The sequence below is a fragment of the Pelodiscus sinensis genome, chromosome 1, assembly GCF_049634645.1.
Source record: "Pelodiscus sinensis isolate JC-2024 chromosome 1, ASM4963464v1, whole genome shotgun sequence".
NCBI classification, from domain to species: domain Eukaryota; kingdom Metazoa; phylum Chordata; order Testudines; family Trionychidae; genus Pelodiscus; species Pelodiscus sinensis.
Genome location: NC_134711.1, coordinates 279,235,591 through 279,257,357, shown reverse-complemented (window position 1 = coordinate 279,257,357; position 21,767 = coordinate 279,235,591). Strand labels below are relative to the sequence as shown.

The 21,767-nt window shown below is 41.0% G+C and overlaps 1 protein-coding gene across 2 annotated transcripts in view; it reads right to left on the bottom strand.

Moving 5' to 3' along the window:
* Nucleotides 1-8,782: 8,782 nt before the first annotated feature.
* DIAPH3 (diaphanous related formin 3) overlaps nt 8,783-21,767 on the bottom strand; it is a 456,179-nt gene continuing 443,194 nt past the window's right edge. The window contains exon 27 of one of the 2 annotated variants that reach the window (XM_075918921.1): nt 8,783-12,159. In XM_075918921.1, the coding sequence (XP_075775036.1) occupies nt 11,900-12,159 (260 nt within the window). In that variant the 3' untranslated portion in view covers nt 8,783-11,899. The remainder of the gene's footprint in view (nt 12,160-21,767) is intronic. The other variant, XM_006113561.4, reaches the window with a different exon arrangement.

The window sequence follows — 21,767 nt, the reverse complement described above, 5'->3', positions numbered from 1 at the left end:
CCTTTGTAATTGGTCCTAGATTCCACTTTTTGTATAACTTCTTTTTTATTTTTTTAGATCATGAAAGATCTCCTGGTTAAGCCAAGATGGTCTTTTGCCATTCTTTCTATTTTTCCTATGCAGAAGAATATCTTGCTTTTGGGCCCTTAATAATGTCCCTGTGGAAAACTGACAACTCTCTTCAGTTGTTTTTCCCCTTAGTCTTGCTTCCCATGGGACCTTACCTACCAGCACTCTGAGCTTACCAAAATCTGCCTTGTTGAAATCTATTGTCTCTATTTTGCAGTTCTCCCTTCTACCACCATTCCTTAGAATCATGAACTTTAAGATTTCATAATCATTTTCACTCAAGCTGACTTCCACTTTCCAACCTTCTGAAATAAAAAGTTGCCTCCAATGCAGTCCAAGAACTTATTGGATAGTCTGTGCCCGGCTGTGTTAGTTTCCCTACAGATGTCTGGATAGTTGAAGTGCCCCATTACCACAAAATCCTGTGCTTTGGATGATTTTGTTAGTTGTTTTTTTTAAAAAAAGACTCATCTACCTCTTCTAGCTAGGTAGGTGGTTTGTAGTAGACCCCTAGAATGATGTCACATCCATCTCCTACGTCATCTCCACTTCAGTCCTAGTGTACATTTCTAATATATAAAGAAACACCCTTTTGGCCCTGCCTATCCTTCCTGAGTAAGCTGTTCCCTTCTATACCAATATTCCAATCGTGTGTATTATCCCATCAAGTCTCTTTGATACAAAAAATGTTATAGTTGTGTTTATTTATTAGCATTTCCAGTTCTTCATGCTTATTATACATATGTCTTGCATTTGTATAGTGGCATTTAAGATACTGATTTGATCTTGCCTCCCAGTTCTGCCTTGTCCCTCACTTTGTCTCTGCTATTATAGCACATGCTCCCTCCCATTTCCGACCCATCTCCCAGGTCTCCATATTCTTCACTTACCTGTGGGCTTTGGTCACCAACCCCCTCAAACCAAGCTTAAAGCCCTCCTCACTAGGTAGGCCAGTCTGCCTCCAAATAGGGTGTTCCCCTTTCTCGAAAGGTGAACCCCACCACTGCTTAGCAGTCCTTCCTGGAACAGTTTCCCATGGTCAAAGAAGCCAAAGTCCTCCTGCTGACACCATCTTTGCAGCCAGGCATTCACCTCCAGGATGCACCTGTCTCTGCCTGGGCCCCTACCTTTGACAGGAAGGACTGAGGAGAATACCACCTGCTCTCCAAACTCCTTCACCCGTACTCCCACAGCCCTGTAGTCACTCTTGATCCGCACAGTGTCACACCTTGCAGTATTATTAGTGCCCATGTGGATGAGTAGTCAGAGGGATGGATAATCCTTGACAATACCTCCGTAACGTCTCAGATATGGGCCCCCTGCAGGCAGTATGACTCCCGAGATGACATGTCAGGGCAACAGATGGGCACCTCCGTCCTCCTCACAGTTGTGGCAGCAGACCTCCCAGCCTCGGGGGTAGGAGACTTCTCCTTCTCTGCTGTAGGGGGTGAATCTTTATCTCCTGTATCAAGAAGAGCATAATGGTTTCCCACTACCATGGTGGGAGGGTTGGGAGCAGGGGTGGAGCACTGCCTGCTACCAGAAGTGACCAGCTGCCAGTGCCCCCCTGAGCCATCTCCTCCTCTACCAGTGGTGTGTCAGCAGTCTTGTGTAGTGGGACAGCTAAGCTACCTCACCTGTCTCCACATAAATACTGTCCAGGAATTGCTCATGCATTCAAGATGCTCCTCAGCCTAGCCACTTCCTCCTGTAGCTCTCCTACCTGCTTCCTGAGAGATTTCACTAGCAGGCACTTTTCACATTGGATAGTACCCCCAGCCTGGATTTCAGTAAGTGGGAATTGCAAGCCACAGTTATTGAAAAACTACACTAGGATCTGGGTAGAGGCATCCATGGTCAGGTGCTCTGTCTGGCTACAGGTGCAGGCGGAGGAAACAGAAGCAGTGCTGGCACAGGTGTTGTAGGTCTTCCTAACCATAGTAGGCCTTCCTCTTTCAAACTCCCTTTTAAACTTCCCTGTCAGCAGCTGCCTGGTCACTCTGCCTCTGGCTTGTAAAGCCTGCTTCCTAGGTCAGGCCTATCCCCTTGTTAGCCACACAAGGGAAGGCTGATCAAAGGCAATCAAAGGAACAAAGGATCAAACACTCCCAGACACACCATCCCAACTGCCACAGTAACAAACTGAAATCACCTGAAATCAGAATTAAAATTCAAAATTCAAATAGTCAAGAAAACTCACTCACACCAAAAGCTAGTGTACTCACCTGGCAGCCTGTTCAGCGGTGGGATCTCTTGCTCTCTCTCAAACTCCCCTATCTGCAGCCCCCAGGCCGCTTCTAAATATATTAGAAGCAAGAAGAAAACCAAGGACACAGTAGGCCCATTGCCCAGTGAGGAGAGAGAAACAGTAACTGGGAATTTGGGAATAGCAGGGGTGCTTAATGACTTGTTTCGGTCTTCACAAGAAGTCTGGTGAAGGAATGCCCAACATAGGTTATGTCTACACTACAGTGTTAATTAGAGTTATCTTAATTCGAAATAGTTAATTCAAATTAACACATCTACACACAAAATGGAGTTCGAATTAGCATTTTGCTAATTCGAAATACTGCATTCACACTGACTGGACACAGAATCAGATTTAAGGCTAGCCAGAACCAGGTCAGGCAGGGCACGTGGCTGCTGCCTGAGGCTATCTGATGCCTGTGCTTACAAGGACACCACCCCCTCCCGGGCAGCCGGTTCTCAGGTGTCCCTGATTGCTTGCCTGCCTCGATGAGGGACAGCAAAGCATTTGTGTGTCTGCGTGCTCTGGTTGCCCTCACTCGGGATACCACAGCACTCTGCAACATGGAGCCAGAGCTGCCCCTGGGCACTCTGGTGCTTCTCGTGGATGTGTTGCTGTGAGCCTGGCTGCACTTTCTGCAGGCTGCCATCTCAGAGGTCCATTGGGGAGCTGTCAATATACAGGAGGCACTGCAGGAGTGCTTCCACCCTGGGGAGCACCAAGAGCCTCCTTGGTGTGCCCCACTGGGGGCTTCTGCCTCATTCCTCCCTTCTTCCACTTACCCCTCCCTACCCCCTTCCTGATGTCAAATAAAAACACATTTCTTGCCAAAAATAAACTCTCTTTATTGACCGAAACTGGGGTGGTAATGAGGGTGGGAGAGAGGAGGGGGAAACCTGGGAGGAAAAAGCTGGAAGGGGGAGGCAAGGGGGAGGAGAAGCTCAGGGTTGGGGGTCTTGCCAGACCAACTTGCTTTTCATACAAACCTGCTCCTGGGTTCGCATATGGCCTTTGGTGGCCAGGCTGGCAGCTTTCTTGCCATAGATGGCTGTGTTCCTCTTTCTAGTGTGGAGATCATGGGGCATTCCCCTAAACGTGAGTATGGTCCACCCTGATCTCCGCCCTGGACCAGGAAGGTGCCCGCCTTCTCCAGGCCCTGGCAGGCTCCTGGGAGCTGGCAGACTGTTCCGGGGGTGCAGTGGAGGGCCGGCTGCCAGTGGCTTGCTGGCTCATGTTTTGGGGCCACTGGGTCGGGGCAGTGACTGCTGGCTCTGGGCCGGCAGACTTGGAGCTGGCATAGGCACTGTGTCCAGAGTCTGCCCCTTTAAGGGCTCCGCGGCTGCAGGAAGGGAGAAGAGTTTTCCTGGTTTGGCCCAGAGTGGCCACCAGGGGAAACTGGGAAGGCTGGATACCACTTATTTCAGAATAAGCATCTACACAGCGCTTATTCCGAATTATCTAATTTGAGTTAGTTAAACCTCATTATATGAGGAATAATGCCTAACTCAAATTAAGTGCTCCACTATTTCAAATTTAATTCAAAATAGCAGTTTTCTTGTGTAGACGCTATGGAAGTTAATTCGGAATAACGGCTGTTATTCCGAATTAATGTTGATGTGTAAAAATACCCATAGTGAATACTAGTGGGAATGTTGTAGGTTTAGAAGATAAAATAAAAAAAGAACAAATTAAAAATCACTTAGAAAAGTTAGATGTCTGCAAGTCACCAGACCTGATCAAATGCATCCTAGAATACTCAAGGAGCGGATAGAGGAGGCATCTGAGCCTTTAGCTATCATCTTTGAAAAATCATGGAACAAAGGAGAGATACCAGAAGACTGGAAAAGGGCAAATATAGTGCCCATCTATAAAAAGGGAAATAAGAACTGTTGTGTATTGGGTTGTGGATATAGATCTTGTTGTTATAGTAACTGAGTTAGGTCACTAGGGGTCAGGTCAGCTGGTTTGGGCTGGTTCTAGTTTGTTCTGTGTTATGAAATAAAATGGACACTTGCAACTGCTCAAGCTCTCTTAACTTGTACAGCAGTGATGGGCATGTTCTCTGCCTGTTCAAGTAGAAGATTTCCTTCTGACCACTATCTTGATGTTTGACTGGCAAAGGCATCCTAGAGAGACCATCTGCCATACAAAGTGGATTTCCAATATGTGATCTCATATGTGTGTCCCAAAAGCCACAATGCCCATCATTACATATGACTAGCAGCCAATGGTGGAATACCTGTGTGTGGACCAAAAATTGCCGTCAGAAGTCAATGGTCAGTAAGAAAGTGTAAATTTCCATCTGAACTGGTACTGGTGAAATTTCTGAAGCCCAAAAATGATTCCCAATGCTTCATGGTCAATATGCGCATATTTAGTTTCAGCCTTGCTCAAGGTGCATGAAGCAAAAGCACTTGGTTTCTCTTCTCCCGAAGTCATAATGTAAGACAAGATGGGTAATATCGTTTTCTGGTCTTTGCAGCCGTTCAATTGACCACTATGAAAATTTCTGGCCATGTGTCCTACTTGGCACAAGATAGGTTGCATCTATAAGACAGCGGTATCAACAGTGGGTTTTATGATCTAATTATTATCAAAGTGCCATAGTATTATGAACACAACATGACTGATCCTGTGGTATTTTGTGAGCTGCAAATCTGAATTGACATCTGTGGTATCCGCCCTACAGTGTGCCATGCAGAGAAATAATTCAAGTTTGATCTTGGCACTCATCGAGCAGCTGGGTCATCGCTATTGGGCTGAGGAAATGAACACTGAGTGATGGGATCAGATTGTGATGTAGGTGTGGGATGGTGAGCAGTGGCTTCAGAATTTTTGGATGTGCAAAGCCACTTTCCTTGAAATATGTGAGAAGCCCACGGCCTCCCTTGTGGTGCAAAGACACCAAAATGAGAGCCACCTTCATGGTAGAAAAGCAAGTGGTAACTGCTGTGTGGAATCTGGCATCTCCCAACTGCTACCAGTCAGTCATGAATCAGTTTAGATTTAGGATGTCCACTATGGGTGTTGTGGTGATGCAAGTATACAGGGTCATTAACCACCTGCTATGAAGACCTGTGACATTGGGCAGTGTGCAGGAATTAGTGGATGACTTTGTGGCGGTGGGATTCCCTGAGGTGGGGCATTAGATGGCACACATTTTGGCCCAGACCATCTTGTGATGGAGTACATCAATAAAAAGGGGGCACTTCTCTATATAACGCACACTTTTGAAACTCAGGTAGCTGGTAGGTAAGATCCAGGAAAGCAAGGTAAGGTCTAGGAAAGCAAGACTAAGAGGAAAAACAAATAAAGGCAGTTGGCAGTTTTTCAAAGAGACATTATTAAGAGCACACCATTCCATTAGGTAGGAAAGATAGGAAGTATGACAGGAGACCACCCTGGGTTAACCTGGCTTTGATCTAAAAAACAAAAAAACTATAAAAAGTGGAAACTAGGTCACAGTACAAAGGATGAATAAAAACAAATAACACAAGTATGTAAGGGGAAAATTAGAAAGATGAAGGCCAGAAATAGTTCAATCTATCAAGAGAGATAAAAGCTACAAGAAAACATTCTACAAATATAATAAAAGCAAGGCAAAGATCAAGGGCAGGAGAAGCTGATTGCTCAATGAAGAGGGAAAAATAACAGAAAACATGGACATAAAAGAGGTGCTTATCAACTTCTTTGTGTTGGTTTTCACCAAGAAATCTAGTGGTGATTGGATGTCTAACACAGTGAATGCCAGTGAAATTCGGGTAGGTTCAAAAGTTAAAATAAGAAAAAACAAGTTAAAATTATTTAGAAAAATTAGATGTCTTCAAGTCAACAGGGCTTGATGAAATGCATCCTAGTATACTCAAGGAGCTGATAGAGGAGGTATCTGAGCCATTAGCCATCATCTTTGAGAAGTCATGGAAGACAGGAGAGATTCCAGAAGATTGGAAAATGGCAAATATAGTGCCCATCTATAAAAAGGGAAATAAGAACAACCCAGAAAACTACCAACCAGTCAGCTTAACTCCTTTGCCAGGAAAGATAATGGAACAAATAATTAAGGAATCCATCTGCAAACATCTGAAAGATAATAGGATAAGAAACAGTCAGCATGGATTTGTCAAGAACAAATCATATCAAACCAATCTGACAGCTCTCTTTGGAAGGATAATAAGCCTTGTGGATAAGGGGAAAGCAGTAGACGTGGTATACCTAGACTTTAGTAAGGCATTTGATACAGTCTCACATGACCGTCTTATCAATAAACTAGGGAAATACAATGAAAATGGGGCTACTATAAAGCCATTCACCCTTTGACTTCCCTAAGTCCTCATAGAAGCAGGAGTACCAGCATTGATGGGCACACCCTTCACTATATCCACTAATTAGAACCCCAGAAGGTTGATAGCAGTTGCTTCGTTTTTATCTGTATACATGTGTATACATGGCCTCAGAGAATAGTTATCAATGGGTCACAGTCATGCTGGAAGGGCAGAACAAGTAGAGAGAGATCAGTTTTGGGACAGGTTCTATTCAATATTGTCAATGATTTAGATAACGGCCCCAAGAATACACTTATAAAGTTTGCAGATTATACCAACCTGGGAGGGGTTGCAGGTACTTTGGAAGGTAGGGTCATATTTCAAAATGATCTGCACAAACTGGAGAAATAGTCTGAAGTACATAGGATGAAATCCAATAAGGACAAATACAAAGTACTTCACTTAGGGAGGTGTAATCAGTTTCACACATACAAAATGTCTATGAAGGAGTACTGCAGAAAAAGGTAGGGTTCATCGTGAACCACAAGTCAACAATGTGACACTGATACAACACGAACAACAAACAAACATGATTCTGGAATGCATTAACAGGAGTGTTGTAAGTAAGACATGAGAAGTAATTTTCCCCTCCGGTGTGTGCCGATGGAGGCCTCAAATGGAGTATTGTGTTTAGTTCTGGGTACCACATTTCAGGAAAGATGTGGAGAAATTGGAGAGGGTCCAGAGAAGAACAACAAAAATGATTAAAAGTCTAGAAAATATGACCCATGAGGGAAGACTGAAAGAAATGGGTTTGTTTAGTTTGGAAAAGAGAATACTGAGCGGGAACATGATGGCAGTTTCTAAGTACCTAAAAGGGTGTTACGAAGTGGAAGAAGAAAAATTGTTCTCCTTAACCTCTCATGATGGGACAAGAAGCAATGGACTTAAATTGCAGCAAGAGAGGTTTAGATTGGACATTGGAAAGAATTTCCTGTCAGGGTGGTTAAGCACTGAAATAAATTGCCTAGTGAGGTTGGAGATATTTAAGAGCAGCTTAGGCATACATCTGTCAGGGATGATCTAAATGGTGCTTGGCTCTGCTGGAAGGGCAGGGGACTGAACTTCATGACCTTTCACAGTCCCTTCTAGTTTTAGTAAGTCTGTGAGTCTATGAAATCCAGGCTAAGTCCAGTGGGTTTATTTTGAATTTTCATTGGTGTAACCTGTTGTGTGGGGACAGCAATATTAATGCATTGTGAAATGATGCTTCAATATTTTCAGGCTGTTGAGTATATTTTGTTTTTATTAGCAAGGTTCTCCCTTTCATGTAGGCCTCTGATTTAAGTCTATTGTGTTGTTATAAGAGAATAGGCTCAAAAACATAATGCAGGATTCAAGAAATTTGAAGAACAGAAATGAAAACTGACTTTTGTTGAGAAAACTGTGTAGCGTAGATGAGGCCTTAGTCCCCTTCCTGGAACTAATCCATGACAAATATGCCGTTAGCGATATCCTGGGATGGTGACACAAATCATTAGTGCCTTCATGAATTTCTCTGATCCCAAATAGGAGGACACCAGTGAAGAAAGTAGTTTAATGACACAAGCAATACAAGGTGGAAATGAACCACTTATAATACTGCATATTTTATGTTAAGACAATGTAGTAGGCAGGTCTGTTCTCCTGAATCAGATGAAAAGGCGTAGCAGAAAAAATGCGAGGAACTGCCTATTGGAGAATGTAGAAGCCCCATTTCAAAAAATATTGCAGAATGGATTCTTGAGACATGCTAATCAGTAGCACAAAAGCTGTACCTAAGTAGGGAGCCACTGAATGATACACTAACCCTGCAGGTTGGCTGAGAGGTGGGGCAGGACACTCCTCTCCCAACAGCCACGGTGGGAGGGGAGGTGATGGGTGGTGTTTCCCACCCCCAGGGATACTTCAACTTGGGCAGTATCACAGGGCTAGATGAGGGGGCAGGGCAAGCACTGGGGACTTCAGGGGCGGGGCTAGTGTTGGGGGCTCTGGAGGCTGAATAGTGGGGGGAGGTTATGGGGGCAGGATTGGCACTGGGGGGCTCTGGGGATGAGGCTAATATTGGGGACTGGCACTGGGGTAGGCTCTGGGGGTTGGGTGCCATAGGGCTCTGGGAACAGAAGGCTAGTATGGGGGGGTCTGGTGGGGGAACTAAGAGCTGGGGGGCTGGCACTGGGGGGCTCTGAGGAGTTGGGTGCAGGGGATTGTGGGGTCAGTGGCTGGTGCTGGGGGGTAGTGGAAGGGTCAGGGGCTCTATGAGTTAGGGCTGTGGGGGCTCAGCTTTTGGTGGGCTGGCAAGGTTTTATTTGCATATTTATCATTTGCATAATGAATATATAAACATGCAAATAAGATGCTACTGGCTCATCAAATGTTTGTGAATAGGTTTGCTAGTCAACGGTATCAAAAAGGTTGGGAACCACTGTTTATCTGCTGGGTTGAGCAGCAAATTGTGCACCATAAACTATTATTGACAGTGAACCTAAATCACTACTCTAACACAGCCAGTTGTGCCATGATTAAAAAAAAAATAAAAGAATGCCCCCTCAACCACAAAAGAAATAACCCACTAGTGCTTAGTACTGGGTTGTTGAGGCCTAATATGTCTAATGAGTAATATGACGCCACAGAAAATCAATGGAGGTGTCTGTTTTTTTAGTCATATTTACGTTTTAGCCAAATAAAACTTGTCATTCTGAAAAAAAAACCTCACTGTATGCCAAACTAAATGTTCCATAGCAATAGTTATAAAAATACACTCTCAATCCTAAACATTTGCTTAATTATAAGTAGGTAGGCGATTGTTTAATTAAAGTGGTAAACTGCAGAATAAAATGTAGTGTCATCTAGAATTATTCAGTCCATCTGGTATAACTGGACAATTCTAATTTAACTGAATTATGATGGTACACAATAAAGAGCCATTGAGATAATATATGATAACTACTCACTTATAGCTCAGCTAACCAAAACTATAAAGTTGCTAGCCATCAAGATGAAGTAGAAAGACAAAAAAGTTTGTTTGGTTGAAGATTGGAAGCTTCTAGACTGCTACCAGTTCTCTTCTCTTTAAAAATGCAGCTATAATTTACTAATCCATATTATCTTGCCAAGATTTTAAACTTTACATAAAATAAAGACTGTTAAGAAACAGAAGGTATAATTTGGTCTCCATCCTAGATGAATGCTTTGTCCATCTGGAACATACACTGTCAAATGGACTGAATTGTGTCAGTTTTTTGTGCTATTACCTCCTAATTCAAATGAATAAATGATTTTGCTTAAGAAGAACTTGCATTTGAATCTCCATCCAAAAGGTCAGTTCTGCTGCAGTTCTCTGTTGCTACTTCTACTCTCTACATCCAACCTTTATTATTATGTACAAGAGGGTTTTTTTGGGGGGGAGGGATCTTATCATTAGCAGCATAAGCCACCTAAAGATTAGTGAATTTTTCTTCCTCAGAAGGAAAGCGTTGGTACCCCATTTACTTAAGTCTGCCAAAAGTAAGAAAAATATTTTTTATTCCTTTAGAGTAAAATCACACATGAATATCTGTCTTGTTTAGTCTTAAATTCACTCTTTACCCATGAAATTCCAGTGTTAGGCTAAGTGGAGGTGATGGGTATCAACTCCTGATAACTGGGAAGGAGCAGGGAGCTATTTAATCCTAATAGTTAGGTTTAGTTGGACATTAAATTCATCTCCCCATGAATTCAGTATTCCAGTCCATTTTTTGGACTAGCAGCAGCTGTCCATCCAGGAACATGCATTAAACACTGATCCACAGCTCTTTGATGCTAATGGGAGACAGCAAACTGCTTCCTCAATATGGTTACTCCTTCCATGGTTCTTAAATGGCACTGAAAATCTGACAAACTGAAATCCTAGGTTTGGGAGGATTTCTCTGCTATGCTTTACATTAAATTGTACTAAAAAGTATGGCTGGAGGAGGGGCATATAACAAGCTGGTATAATGGTAGTTTCAGCAGCCCCTGAAACATAAGACTCATGCCTGTGATGAACGAAAAATACTCCATGCCCTAATGTACATAAACAGGTCAGTTTCAGAGTTCTAATTAATTAAGTTTATTATTTTTTTGCTGGAAATAAGAAGGCAATTTAAGCAAGGAAATAAAGAGCACCGGAACTTTGAAACATTGGCTAATTGATTCATTTATAAAGAAAAATAAGAGTATTTGAAAAGCAATGTGTCACTGAATACATTCTGATTATTAGAAACTTTAAAATAAAGGATCAAATGTCCTAATAGTAGATTCCAAGTTGATAGTATTGGTAGCAAGCTTTTGTAGTGGGTGTGTATAAACAATAATAGGTTAGTGAACATGTAACAGTGTACAAAGACTTGTGTCAAAATGGAGAGGCAATTATGTGTGAGATTCCTCCTGTGCCAGCAAATGATCTTGTACATGCTACTATTAAACTTGTTTGTCGAAAACCAGTTGTAGATGTCTTTGCCATTAGGTGTTCCTTATATTATTATTGCAGTATTATGTTTCCTCTTGCAAAGGTAGTGAAACAATTCCTTTGGTAGCTTCTTATGAAATATCCTATGTGCACAATTGCAACACTATATTCATACAACTTTTGTACATTGGTTTTATACAATCATAAAAACAAGTTTAAGGGCAATGAAATATCAGTCATACATAAAATACATTTCTTATATAGATGTAAGCTTCTGTTCATTTTACCATTTTGCTAATGCATAAACTATTAAGCATTCTTTGGTGTTTTTATTTAGATTAAAGTGAATTAAAATATGGAGAAATTTACATAGTATACATTTTCCTCCCTAAGCATTTAGTATGATACAATAGTGAACTTTTGTAGGTGCTAAAAATTACATTGGTAGTAAGACTTAGAAATAAAATAGAAAAATATGCAACCAAACATGATTGTTGAAATTATTTAAAATGTATTGTGTGTGGTGGAGAAAAGTTCTTATAACATTGTTCGGAAACCTGGACAATAAAGTAATTGTCTCTTGGGGTAATTTAGCATCTGTTGCTCCAGACACATTAGAACAAACTGTCAGTAGGTAGTTTATAGTTATATGCTTATTAGTTATGCATAAACCATGGGCTCAAATTCCTAGGAAAAGCATCACATATTTGTGTTTTGGATATAAAGTATGTGAAGTTTGGAATACAGACGTGTGTAAATGTCAGTCATGCAAAATTAATGTGTATTTTTAAAATGTAGCAGCTTATTATAGCTTCTCTTTAGTGATTGCTTAATCAGTTTTATAAGATTAACTTACAATGCTCGTAATCTTGCCAGCAAAGCCTCTACTTCAGGAACAACTTCTCCTTTGGAAGCTGAGCCAACAAACTCCATTTCCTTTTCTTTGTTGCTTTCTCCATTGTATGTCTCCTTTCTTCCAACAGCCTTGCTCCTTGTTATAGAGGAATTCGTTTCCAAGTCATAGTTATGCTCCTTGGTGATTGGAGTCCTTGTGAAATTGAAATCAATATTGTGATGTGAATGTGACTTTTCTAGTTGTGTTTTCTGGTTCTCTGTAGAAGAGAAGAAAATAGAAGTCTCACCTTATTGCTAAACAAAGACATTGCTCTAGTTATATTTTTCAATACAGAAAGATTCCAAAAAATAGACAAAGTTGGAATTCAGGATAGATACCTTAACAAACCTAAAACTGCCTTCACTAAACAAGGACACTCTACCAGCGAACCAGATTCACTGGCAGAACCGGCTTTGATACAGAAACAACTCATTGACTACACACCCCTCGTTACCATCTATCACCCATGATGGAACCCATACAGAGTATCATTAAACAATTCCAACCCATATTTGAAAGCATTCTTTTCTGAAACCCTTTTCCGGCATTCAAACAACCCCCACACAAGTCATCAACCTTACCATCAGAAGCCAGTTCCTCACAGACCAGGACTCAGCAACTCAAAGAAGCATCAGGCCCTGCCATAATATAAGATGCAAAACCTGCACCCAAACTTCCACTGCTACAATGATCAATATGCTCCCACAGCACTCCTTTCAAGCTGAAGGGTTCCTACACATGGCTGTCACAACATGTGGTGTATCTCATCCAGTGCATTAAATGCCCCAACAGTAACTATGTGGAGGAAATCATATGATCACTATGCTGCCAAATAAACTCGTATATAAAAATGATAAAAGACAAAAACACTATATCAATTGTAGGGAATACTTTTCACAAAACAATCATTCCATATCTGAGCTCTCAGGGTACGTCTACACTAGCCCCCTAGATCGATCTAGGGAGGCTAATGAGGGCGACCGGAACTGCAAATCAAGCCCGGGATTTAAATATTTAGAAATTGACTAGCCCAAAGTAACTGCCCACGTCTTCATGTGACAGTGAAATGGGATTCCGAAATAAAGCCCTAAATCAAATTAGGTGGTATTCCTAATTTATTATTTATTTAGGGGCTTTAAATCGGAATCCCGTTTCACTGCCACGTGTAGACGTGGGAAGTTACTTGGGGCTAGTCAATTTCTAAAAATGGCAACTGGCCGGGAACATGCAAATCAAGAACGGGATATTTAAATCCCGGGCTTGATTTGCAATTCCACTCACCCTCATTAGCCTCCCTAGATCAATCTAAGGGGCTAGTATGGATGTACCCTCAGTCTCTCTCCTCAAAGAAAACCCACAAAACACCTTCAGAAGGTGAGCTTTGTCGCTTACATTTATGTTTCTAAATGCTTTATGAACACTGGCTTATCAATATGCATAACTCAAAGATGTTTTATGCAAAATGCATTATGTAACATCAGTTTTAAAGTTATAATCTGCTGAATGTGTATATTTTATTTTTGTGCATGTATCAATTTATCTTTCTTGTATATGAAGTTAGAAATATTAAGTGAATTGGGTTCTAATTCTAAACGTGTAATGAAGGCCATTAATGATGCTTTAGGAATTTGATGGCTCAGTACTCAAACAAATGACCCTGATTAATTGTACTCTTCCTGTAATCCCAAACTGTGATTGGTCCCAGCAATATATGTGATCATGCCACTTGGTACTGAAATCCATCTTGAATCTGGTACTCTTCCATGGGGATAGGGAGACTGAAAAAGGGTCCCCACTCTGGGAGAAAGTCTATTTAAGCAATGGAAAGCAACCAGGTCTTCAGCTGGCTTTTGAAATTGCCTTCCCACCCTAAGAGGATACACACAGAAACTTGGCAACAAAGAACTATAGCAAGAGGGTGAAGGCAAAACTACTGGGCCCAAGTCAGAAGTTGTTCAATTGTGGCCTGAAATAAGAACAACTGTTTAGGTTAAGAATTTATACACAAGTTTCGTAGTGGATTAGAACTAGCTGGCATCTTTTATTTTAACATAGTAACTTACTTTCCCTCTGTCTGTTTTCACTTGCAATCACTGAAATCCTACTTTTTGTACTTCATAAAAACATTCTTATCATTAAGTCCACTGTAAACCACTGTGCATCTTTCTTTTTCATTGTTAAAGGGGGTAAACATGTTTACGAGCTTTCTCTGTATAAAATTTTACATAGGGTTAGACCAATTTATTTGGGGTTTTGGTCCCTTTTGAGGGTTTTATTCCTGGGCACTGCAAATGACCCTACAGCTGAGACTTCTCAGGGCTGAACTGGTTCTGCATGTGTTGTTCTGCAGCAGGGTGGTAATCCCAACTTTGTGCCTTGTCTGGGGGCGACCAGAGCTTCTGGTCTAGCAGGACAGAGTGGTGGGGAGCCCCTTAGGGCAGAAAGATGGGATCAGTCCTTGATCAGCAAATCAAAGGGATTTCTGTGATCCAATCCTTCACACATATCTCTTATAGACATTAAAAATCATTAACTCAATAGAGACTAGATTCTTGTCACATTACCACAATCTGTAACCCACTAACTCTCCTTTGACCTAGAACTTGATAATTATTAGTGAGCTAACTTGATAAAAAGTTAGTGAGCTAACTTGATAATTGCTCACTTCATTTTGAATGGTTTCCTGTGATGTGTTAGCTCCTTATGTTTAACAGTCCGTTCCACTTTGTACTTATTTGTGACACTCGGATTACCTTTCAGAGACATGAAGAAGAGATCAGTGGAACTCAGAAGTTTATCTTTTTAACCAGCTGCAGATGAGCCAATAAAAGATATTACATCACACACAGTGTGTCTTATTTTTATGTTAGAATTTGTCAGACAAATTTTTAAAATGTTAAATAAATCAAAACTGTTTTGTAATATAATCATGTAAGATAATCTACTTTTTTTCCTTTCTGGTCTCTTTGTGGCTATGTACAACTAAGTGACAGCCATCTTGACTTATCTCACCAGTTATAAGAATGAGTTGCTCTGGCTGATAAGTAAATTGATCAATAATCTATAAATAAATTGATTCTGCTTGATTGACTTTCCCAGAGAGGACTAGACAAATTTCTTTTATTTTTTGTTTAAATCAAGTGATCCTTCTATCTACCAGCCATTTGAGTGATCCCTTGCATAGATCTTATACTTTTTAAAAACAGGAACACTCAATATTCATGTAACCTTGAACAAGGCTTGAAAATGGCTTCAACAAACTTGACATGACATTTAAAGTTTTTGGTTATTCGCTGAAAGATGTTCCATCATCCCAATAGTAATGACTTTGGAGCATAGGCAGTCACTCATGACAGTGTGTTTTATGTGAGTGCTGAAAATTCCTACCGAAAACAGCTTGTACATTCCAAGACGGCTGCTGAAGATATTTACTGCACTGTCACTCCCTGACCAGGGGCTTACAGTGATGGATGAGTATTTTACACACTTTCTTGGACAATCTCAACAAATTTTATAAGTATGATCACCTTTTGGCTGTTGGAAGAAAATAAACACCCTCCTTTCTCCTCCTGTATCAGATGGACAATTGTTACTTAAAATCTAATAGAGCTGCAATTTTCAAGTTAGCTGAACAGTTAAGCTCAATTTTATATATAGTGTATGCTGGAAATAACACAATAATCCACATGCCTATAGCTGCACACATTGAGTCTTCCCAGAACACATAAGACCAAAAAAAAAAGAGCTTTCAGCAAGTGAGAACATGCACACACACACACACATTATATGCAATTTAAAATCGTAGTATTTACATGTTTATATGCATTGCTCCGTTTAATATTTTTACTTAATAATTGTATTATATTAAATCTGTACAAACATCTGGAGGCTTTAAGATGCCGTAGGACTACACTGTTTATATCAAGAGAGTGCTGGCTGTCTCGTAATATTTACTGCCATCTGTATTCTGTTGGTCAAAAAGATGACGGGTGGGCAGTGGTGGTGAAGAAGGAACCCTTTCCTTTCCTGAAAATTTAGGCATTGATATATGATGGCCTGTAAACATGAAAGACTGAAAGTAGGATTTCCAGAAGAGCCTAAATGTATTAGGCATGCCTTTGAAAATTGCACCCTGAGGTCTTATTTTCTCAGCTAAAGGTATTGAAAGAAATGTTGTGATATAAATCTTGGCTTATGCTCCAAGCTGTCCCAGAGAGGCCACCTACTAAAGATAAGTAAGTTTTGTATTCATGTAAACTCTGATCTTGGTTTCTTACAATACTGGAAACAATGGAACTTTAAAATAATGAGGCTCTGTTTAAGTGAAAGATTTAAGCATAACTTTAAATCCCATTGACTTCACTGGAGAACAAGTTGCCGGCAATGATCAAATACAAAATGAGAGTCGTAGGGCTGAAAATGCCCATCTCTTCCAGAATTAAAGGCTTCTGATATGCCTCATAGATACTTTTCAATAAGAGAGTGAACCAACTCTTAGGAAGTTCAAATGTGGCTTAAGAAGGTCTAGCCTGGGCTAGGGAGCTAAATGGAAGCTAAGCAGAATTTTCCAAAGCTGGAAAATGGTATATTGGAAAGACCAATGTTTGTCATTCTTTAAGACAACAGTCCAGATTCACAAAGGGACTTAGCTAACAGTCAGGTTAGGTGCCACTGTTATTCAGACTTCCTCTCATTGCACTAAGATGCCTCCTAATCTTAGGTGCCTATGCTCACTAATTTTTCCTGTAAAAGCTCCCTAGGACTTCATATGCACTACATCCTTCTCCTCCTGCCGTGGCTTTTTTTTGTGGCCAGTGGGCATGCACCACTACCATTCTCATAAAAAATGGCTGTGTCACCTGACTTCAGATTTTTGTGAATCTCAAACTTGGATAGGTATCGCCCTCTAGCTTGGTGCTTAACTCCCTAAGATGGGGCAAGATTTAGGACTGACCTGTCTAGTTAGCATCTGTTTTTGGCCAGGTTAGGTGAATCCTTGCTAAGTATACTTTTTTTTGTTTTTGGTGGATCCCATTCCCAGATGCTTCTCTCTATCTGAGTATTGTATAGGGAGCCTAGGTATCTAACCAGGGGTTTCTGGATTACAGTGGATAGATAGGTGCCTAAAAGTTAAGTGTTGTAATGCTGAGTGTGGAGCCCTCAAAATCCTTTTATGGACCTCGGCCTAAAATCATACAACAAATCTAGAATTTTTTGGATATTAGGTTTGAAATTTTCAAAGCTAACTATCAGTTTTAATCCAATGAATTACATTCATTTTAATGAAACTTGTGTGGCTAAATCTACTAGTTGGCTTTTATAATTTGAAAATTGAAGTTAATTTGATTTGTGTGGGTACCTATGCTGCTTTGAAAAACTCATCCTATTTATGTCCTGAGATTACAGTTTGTCATCTCTGCATCACACTAATATGTATCTACAGTTTCAATGGTTTATAGTATATCACTTCCTGTCAAACTATTTTATATTGATATTTCTTAGATAATCTATTCACAGCACTAGCCCTCGTCAACATTTAGCCCATTTAAAGTGCATAACTTCCTCAGTTTAAGCAAGCTCCTCCCAATCAGTCACAGTGATACAGAAAAAAAGACATTAAAATATTATTCCTTCCTCCAATGCCAAATAATTAGGATTTGCACGATGCCTTAAAGTTTAGCAGATTCTGTGTATGTTAGATGAAGTGGTTGGAGTGACCTCCAGAATCAAAGAGACTAAGAGAGATCATGCCACCAGTAGTCCTTATTTTATTCAAAGGGAGTTCCAGACCCAATATTATCTGTGCCATGTGGTAAGATGTGGTCTCAGGTAAGTATGTCCAGGCCTTTTGCTGCTTTTATAATAGGTTAAAAACAATGCCATCAATTTTATCTAGAAACCAATAGGTGGTAACGGAAGATCATGGAGCAAAGGTGGGGAAAATATGGCCTGCAAGTCAGATCTGGTTCCTGGCTTATCTTGATCTGGCCCATGGCTAGTGCTACAGCCTGCTGCAAGTCTCTGAGCACCTGTGCCCCAGGTTATGTGAGTGGAAGCCATGTCCATGAACTTTTTTATGTTTGTTTTCTTACTTGTCACTTGGGAGGTGAGGATTAGGGTTTTTTTGGGGAGCGGGGGCTTCTTATTTTTGTGTGTCCCCTGACTGATTTTTTTCGATGGGCCAGTGGCTCCCAACCGAGAAAGGCCCTCCACCCCTGTCATAGAGCAAACAATCTGACACTACCCATAGCACCTACAGAAACATTCTCAATAGCCAACACACAAACATCTGTTCCTAGAGTTGTGTTACTTTTTAAGGGTTCACTCCAAACTTCCACTGAAAATAACAGTATTTCCTCTTTCATTTTAATGGGTGCTTCCCAGGCCTTTTAAACAAGGTTTGGATAATAGAGTGTGTATGTGCTTATTTGCATAGCAGTGTCAAATTTGATGGTTATCACACAAGTACTTCCTGTTAAATATAATGGCCCTCTTTTAATCATAACAACATAAGTTATGTTTACATATTTAACTTTAGCTCTAATGTTTTGTCTAATTAAGTATATATAGGATTATTTCAGCAAGAAAAGTGCTATTTGGATATATATCAATAATGGATCCTAAAGAGAAATTTGGGAGAGATTCATTTAGATAGTCTTGAAATGGCAAAGTGTCTGTTTTTTGGATCTTGTCCCTCTGTTTGAGTAACTACACTTTTATAACATTAGCAAGAATAAGAGTGGGGTATTAATGTACCACGCTAATGCTCAGCTGATAAGTCTACTGTGTGCATTTTCCAGAGGAAAGATGACTTAAATTAGGTGGTTCTGTACCACCAAGAATTCTCCTAAAATAGAGGACTCCTTCAGAAGCTTGAGTCAATACTGACACCTCTTATGTTGGCTGCTTTTTTAGGCGATGTTTACACTTAGAGTTGTGGGTCTGATTTCTACTGCATACTGAGTTACCCATGTTAGCTCTGCTTGAGCTACTGTGCTAAAATAGTGGTGTTACATAGCATATGATGGGAGGCATGGGCTTGTCTCCCGACACAAACCAACCCAGATTCCTTTGATACTCACAAAGCCACCATCCCTGTCAGAAAGCAAACAATCCATCTGATACTAGCCATACCCATACTAGCTACAATGCTATTTCTAGTGCACTGGCTCAAGTGGAGGTACTGTGGGTACCTCTACATAAACTATGAACTCCCCCACCCCCAGTTCATAGTGGAGCTGTAGCTATAGTGAATGGGAATAGGTCCTCTCTGCATGCAGCTGACAAAATGGCTGCTGCTGTATACTACACCCGAGACCAGGCTGTGTGCATACACAGACTTACTATGCATCCTCTTCCAACTGACCCCAAGGTTTCATGGTTACTCACAACTTGGAATTTGCCTCTTACTGAACATTGTATGATGAATGAATAAGAATCATTTACGTTTTGTAATTAGTGTGAGTGTTTCACTAAATTATTTAGGTATTGGATGGTTTTGAAGTGTAGGTCTCTGTATGTAAATAGGGTGTTCAGATTTGTCTTGGGTGTACTTTAAACTGTGGAAATCATAATCAAATTACATGTTAAAGTGAGATTCCCTCCCCCCCCCACACACACATATCCATATTAATAGTGCATCTTCTACTGAATTCTACTTGGTAAACTTAACTGATTTTTTCCCCATTAGGGCTTGCTTTTGTTTTCCGTAAAATTCTGAATTAATAGAGTGCAAGGTTGCTTCCTGTGAAAGAGCTCAGCACAAACTAGTGAAAGCATGAGCGTTAGTTTAAAATTCTTTGTGCTGTGCATGCTAAGATTTTACCAGAACAGAAAGTTTTGTTTTGTGAAGCTCCTCAGATTTCCTTTGCTCTAAGGCTTGAGCTGGTCCTCATTTTCCAACAGCAGTCTAGTGCCTGGCTTTCTATCGTAAGCTTCTTTTTACCTATTTCTACTGCTTTTTCCAAACTTGATTATCTGCAAAGTGGCCCAACTCCAGGGCTCAATTACAGTTCTGTCCTCTTCCATGCCCTCTCTCTACCCAATTTCATACCTCTGCCAGTGCCAGCTCACTGTAGTTCTAAGCAGGAATATTCCCTTTCACCCTACTAAAACAGCCATGTTCATATAATAAAAAAAAGAAAATGGGGGTCCTCTTTAGCTGCTGGGGCTGTATGTAGGTCTGATACCTGCCAAAGTTGTGTATGTTTGAGCAGGGAAAATGTCTATCTGTGAATCTGGAATTGGGAAATATTTGCTAGGCTGAGAATACATAGGCTGATAAATCAAGGGAGATGGAGAATAATTTTAAAATAGAGTAATTTTGATGTCCTAGTATTTTGAATCTTTTAATCATAATTTTTCAAACAAATCTCCTGAAAATATTCTACTACTAGTCTATTTTTAAGCATACCGAGTTGTAAATGAATTGGTCAAACTAATGACTAATAAATAAACAGTGAACGTATTAGGGAGATCTAGACTCATCTTGAACTAAGATTACTACAAAATCCCATAGACTCTCAGAGAATCATTGTTCACTTTGTTTGGCTATGGTATTTCTCCTAGCCCTAGTCAACATAATGGAGTTATTTCAAAATAACTCCCCTTATTTTGAAATAACAGGCAGAGCGTCCAAACTTCTAAGCCTGATATTTTGAAATAACAGGCTGGTTATTTTGAAATAACAGCTACTGCTTTCCACAAGGAATAATGTTTATTTTGAAATAGTTATTTTGAAATAGCAATAGTGTGAATGTTCCACTGCTATTTTGAAACACCTACTCCATAGTGTCATTCAAAGTAATTACTCCCCAGTGCTTTCTGGGGCTCTAAGTTGGGGTAGCGCATCCTCATTCAGGGTGTTTCTACACTGCACCCTTACCTCAAAATAGGCTACGCAATTTGCTCTAAGCCAATTACATAGCTTATTTTGAGGTAATTTCAAAAAAGCTTATTTCAACATTTTTTAAATAAAGCACTATTCCAACAAGTCCCTTAACCCTCATGGAACGAGGGTTACAGGGACACCAGAATAGCACTCCCATTATTTTAAAATATATTCCAAAATAATGGGCATGTTTAAAGATGTAGAATAGCTATTTCGGAATACTTCTGGTATCCCGAAAGAATGCCGCTGTCTAGACGTAGCCTAAGGGAGCCGGCCTATGACTAATTTTGAGGCTTCTCTGTAGTGTGGACATGCTACAGGCAGTCCCCAGGTTACGTACAAGATAGGGACTGTAGGTTTGTTCTTAAGTTGAATCTGTATGTAAGTCGGAACTGGTGTCAGCCACTGCTAAAACTGATCAGTTTCAACCGCGGCTGAATCTGGATGCCAGTTCTGACTTACTTACAGATTCAGCTTAAGAAACCCAGGCATCCCAAGTCAGCTGCTGCTGAAACTGATCAGCGGCTGATTCCAGGAAGCCTGGGGCAGAGCAACTCTGCCTCGGGTTTCCTGTAGTCAGCCGCTGGTCAGTTTCAGCAGCAGCTGACTTGGGGACACCTGGGGCAGAGCAGCTGGGGTGCTGCTGGGTTGCTCCAGTAGCGCAGCTCCTCGGCGCTACTGGAGCAACCCAGCAGCACCCCAGCTGCTCTGCCCCAGGCGTCCTGATTCAGCCGCTGCTGAAACTGACCAGCAGCGGCTGAATCAGGACGCCTGGGGCAGAGCAGCTGGGGTGCTGCCAGGTTGGTCCGGAGCGGCGCTGCGGGACCAATCCGGCAGCCCCCAGCTGATGTACCCCAGGGGTAGGCAAGAAAAGCCTGGTTTGCTGGGGGAGGGGTGCACTCCCCAGCAGACCAGGGAGACGGGGGTGGCGGGAC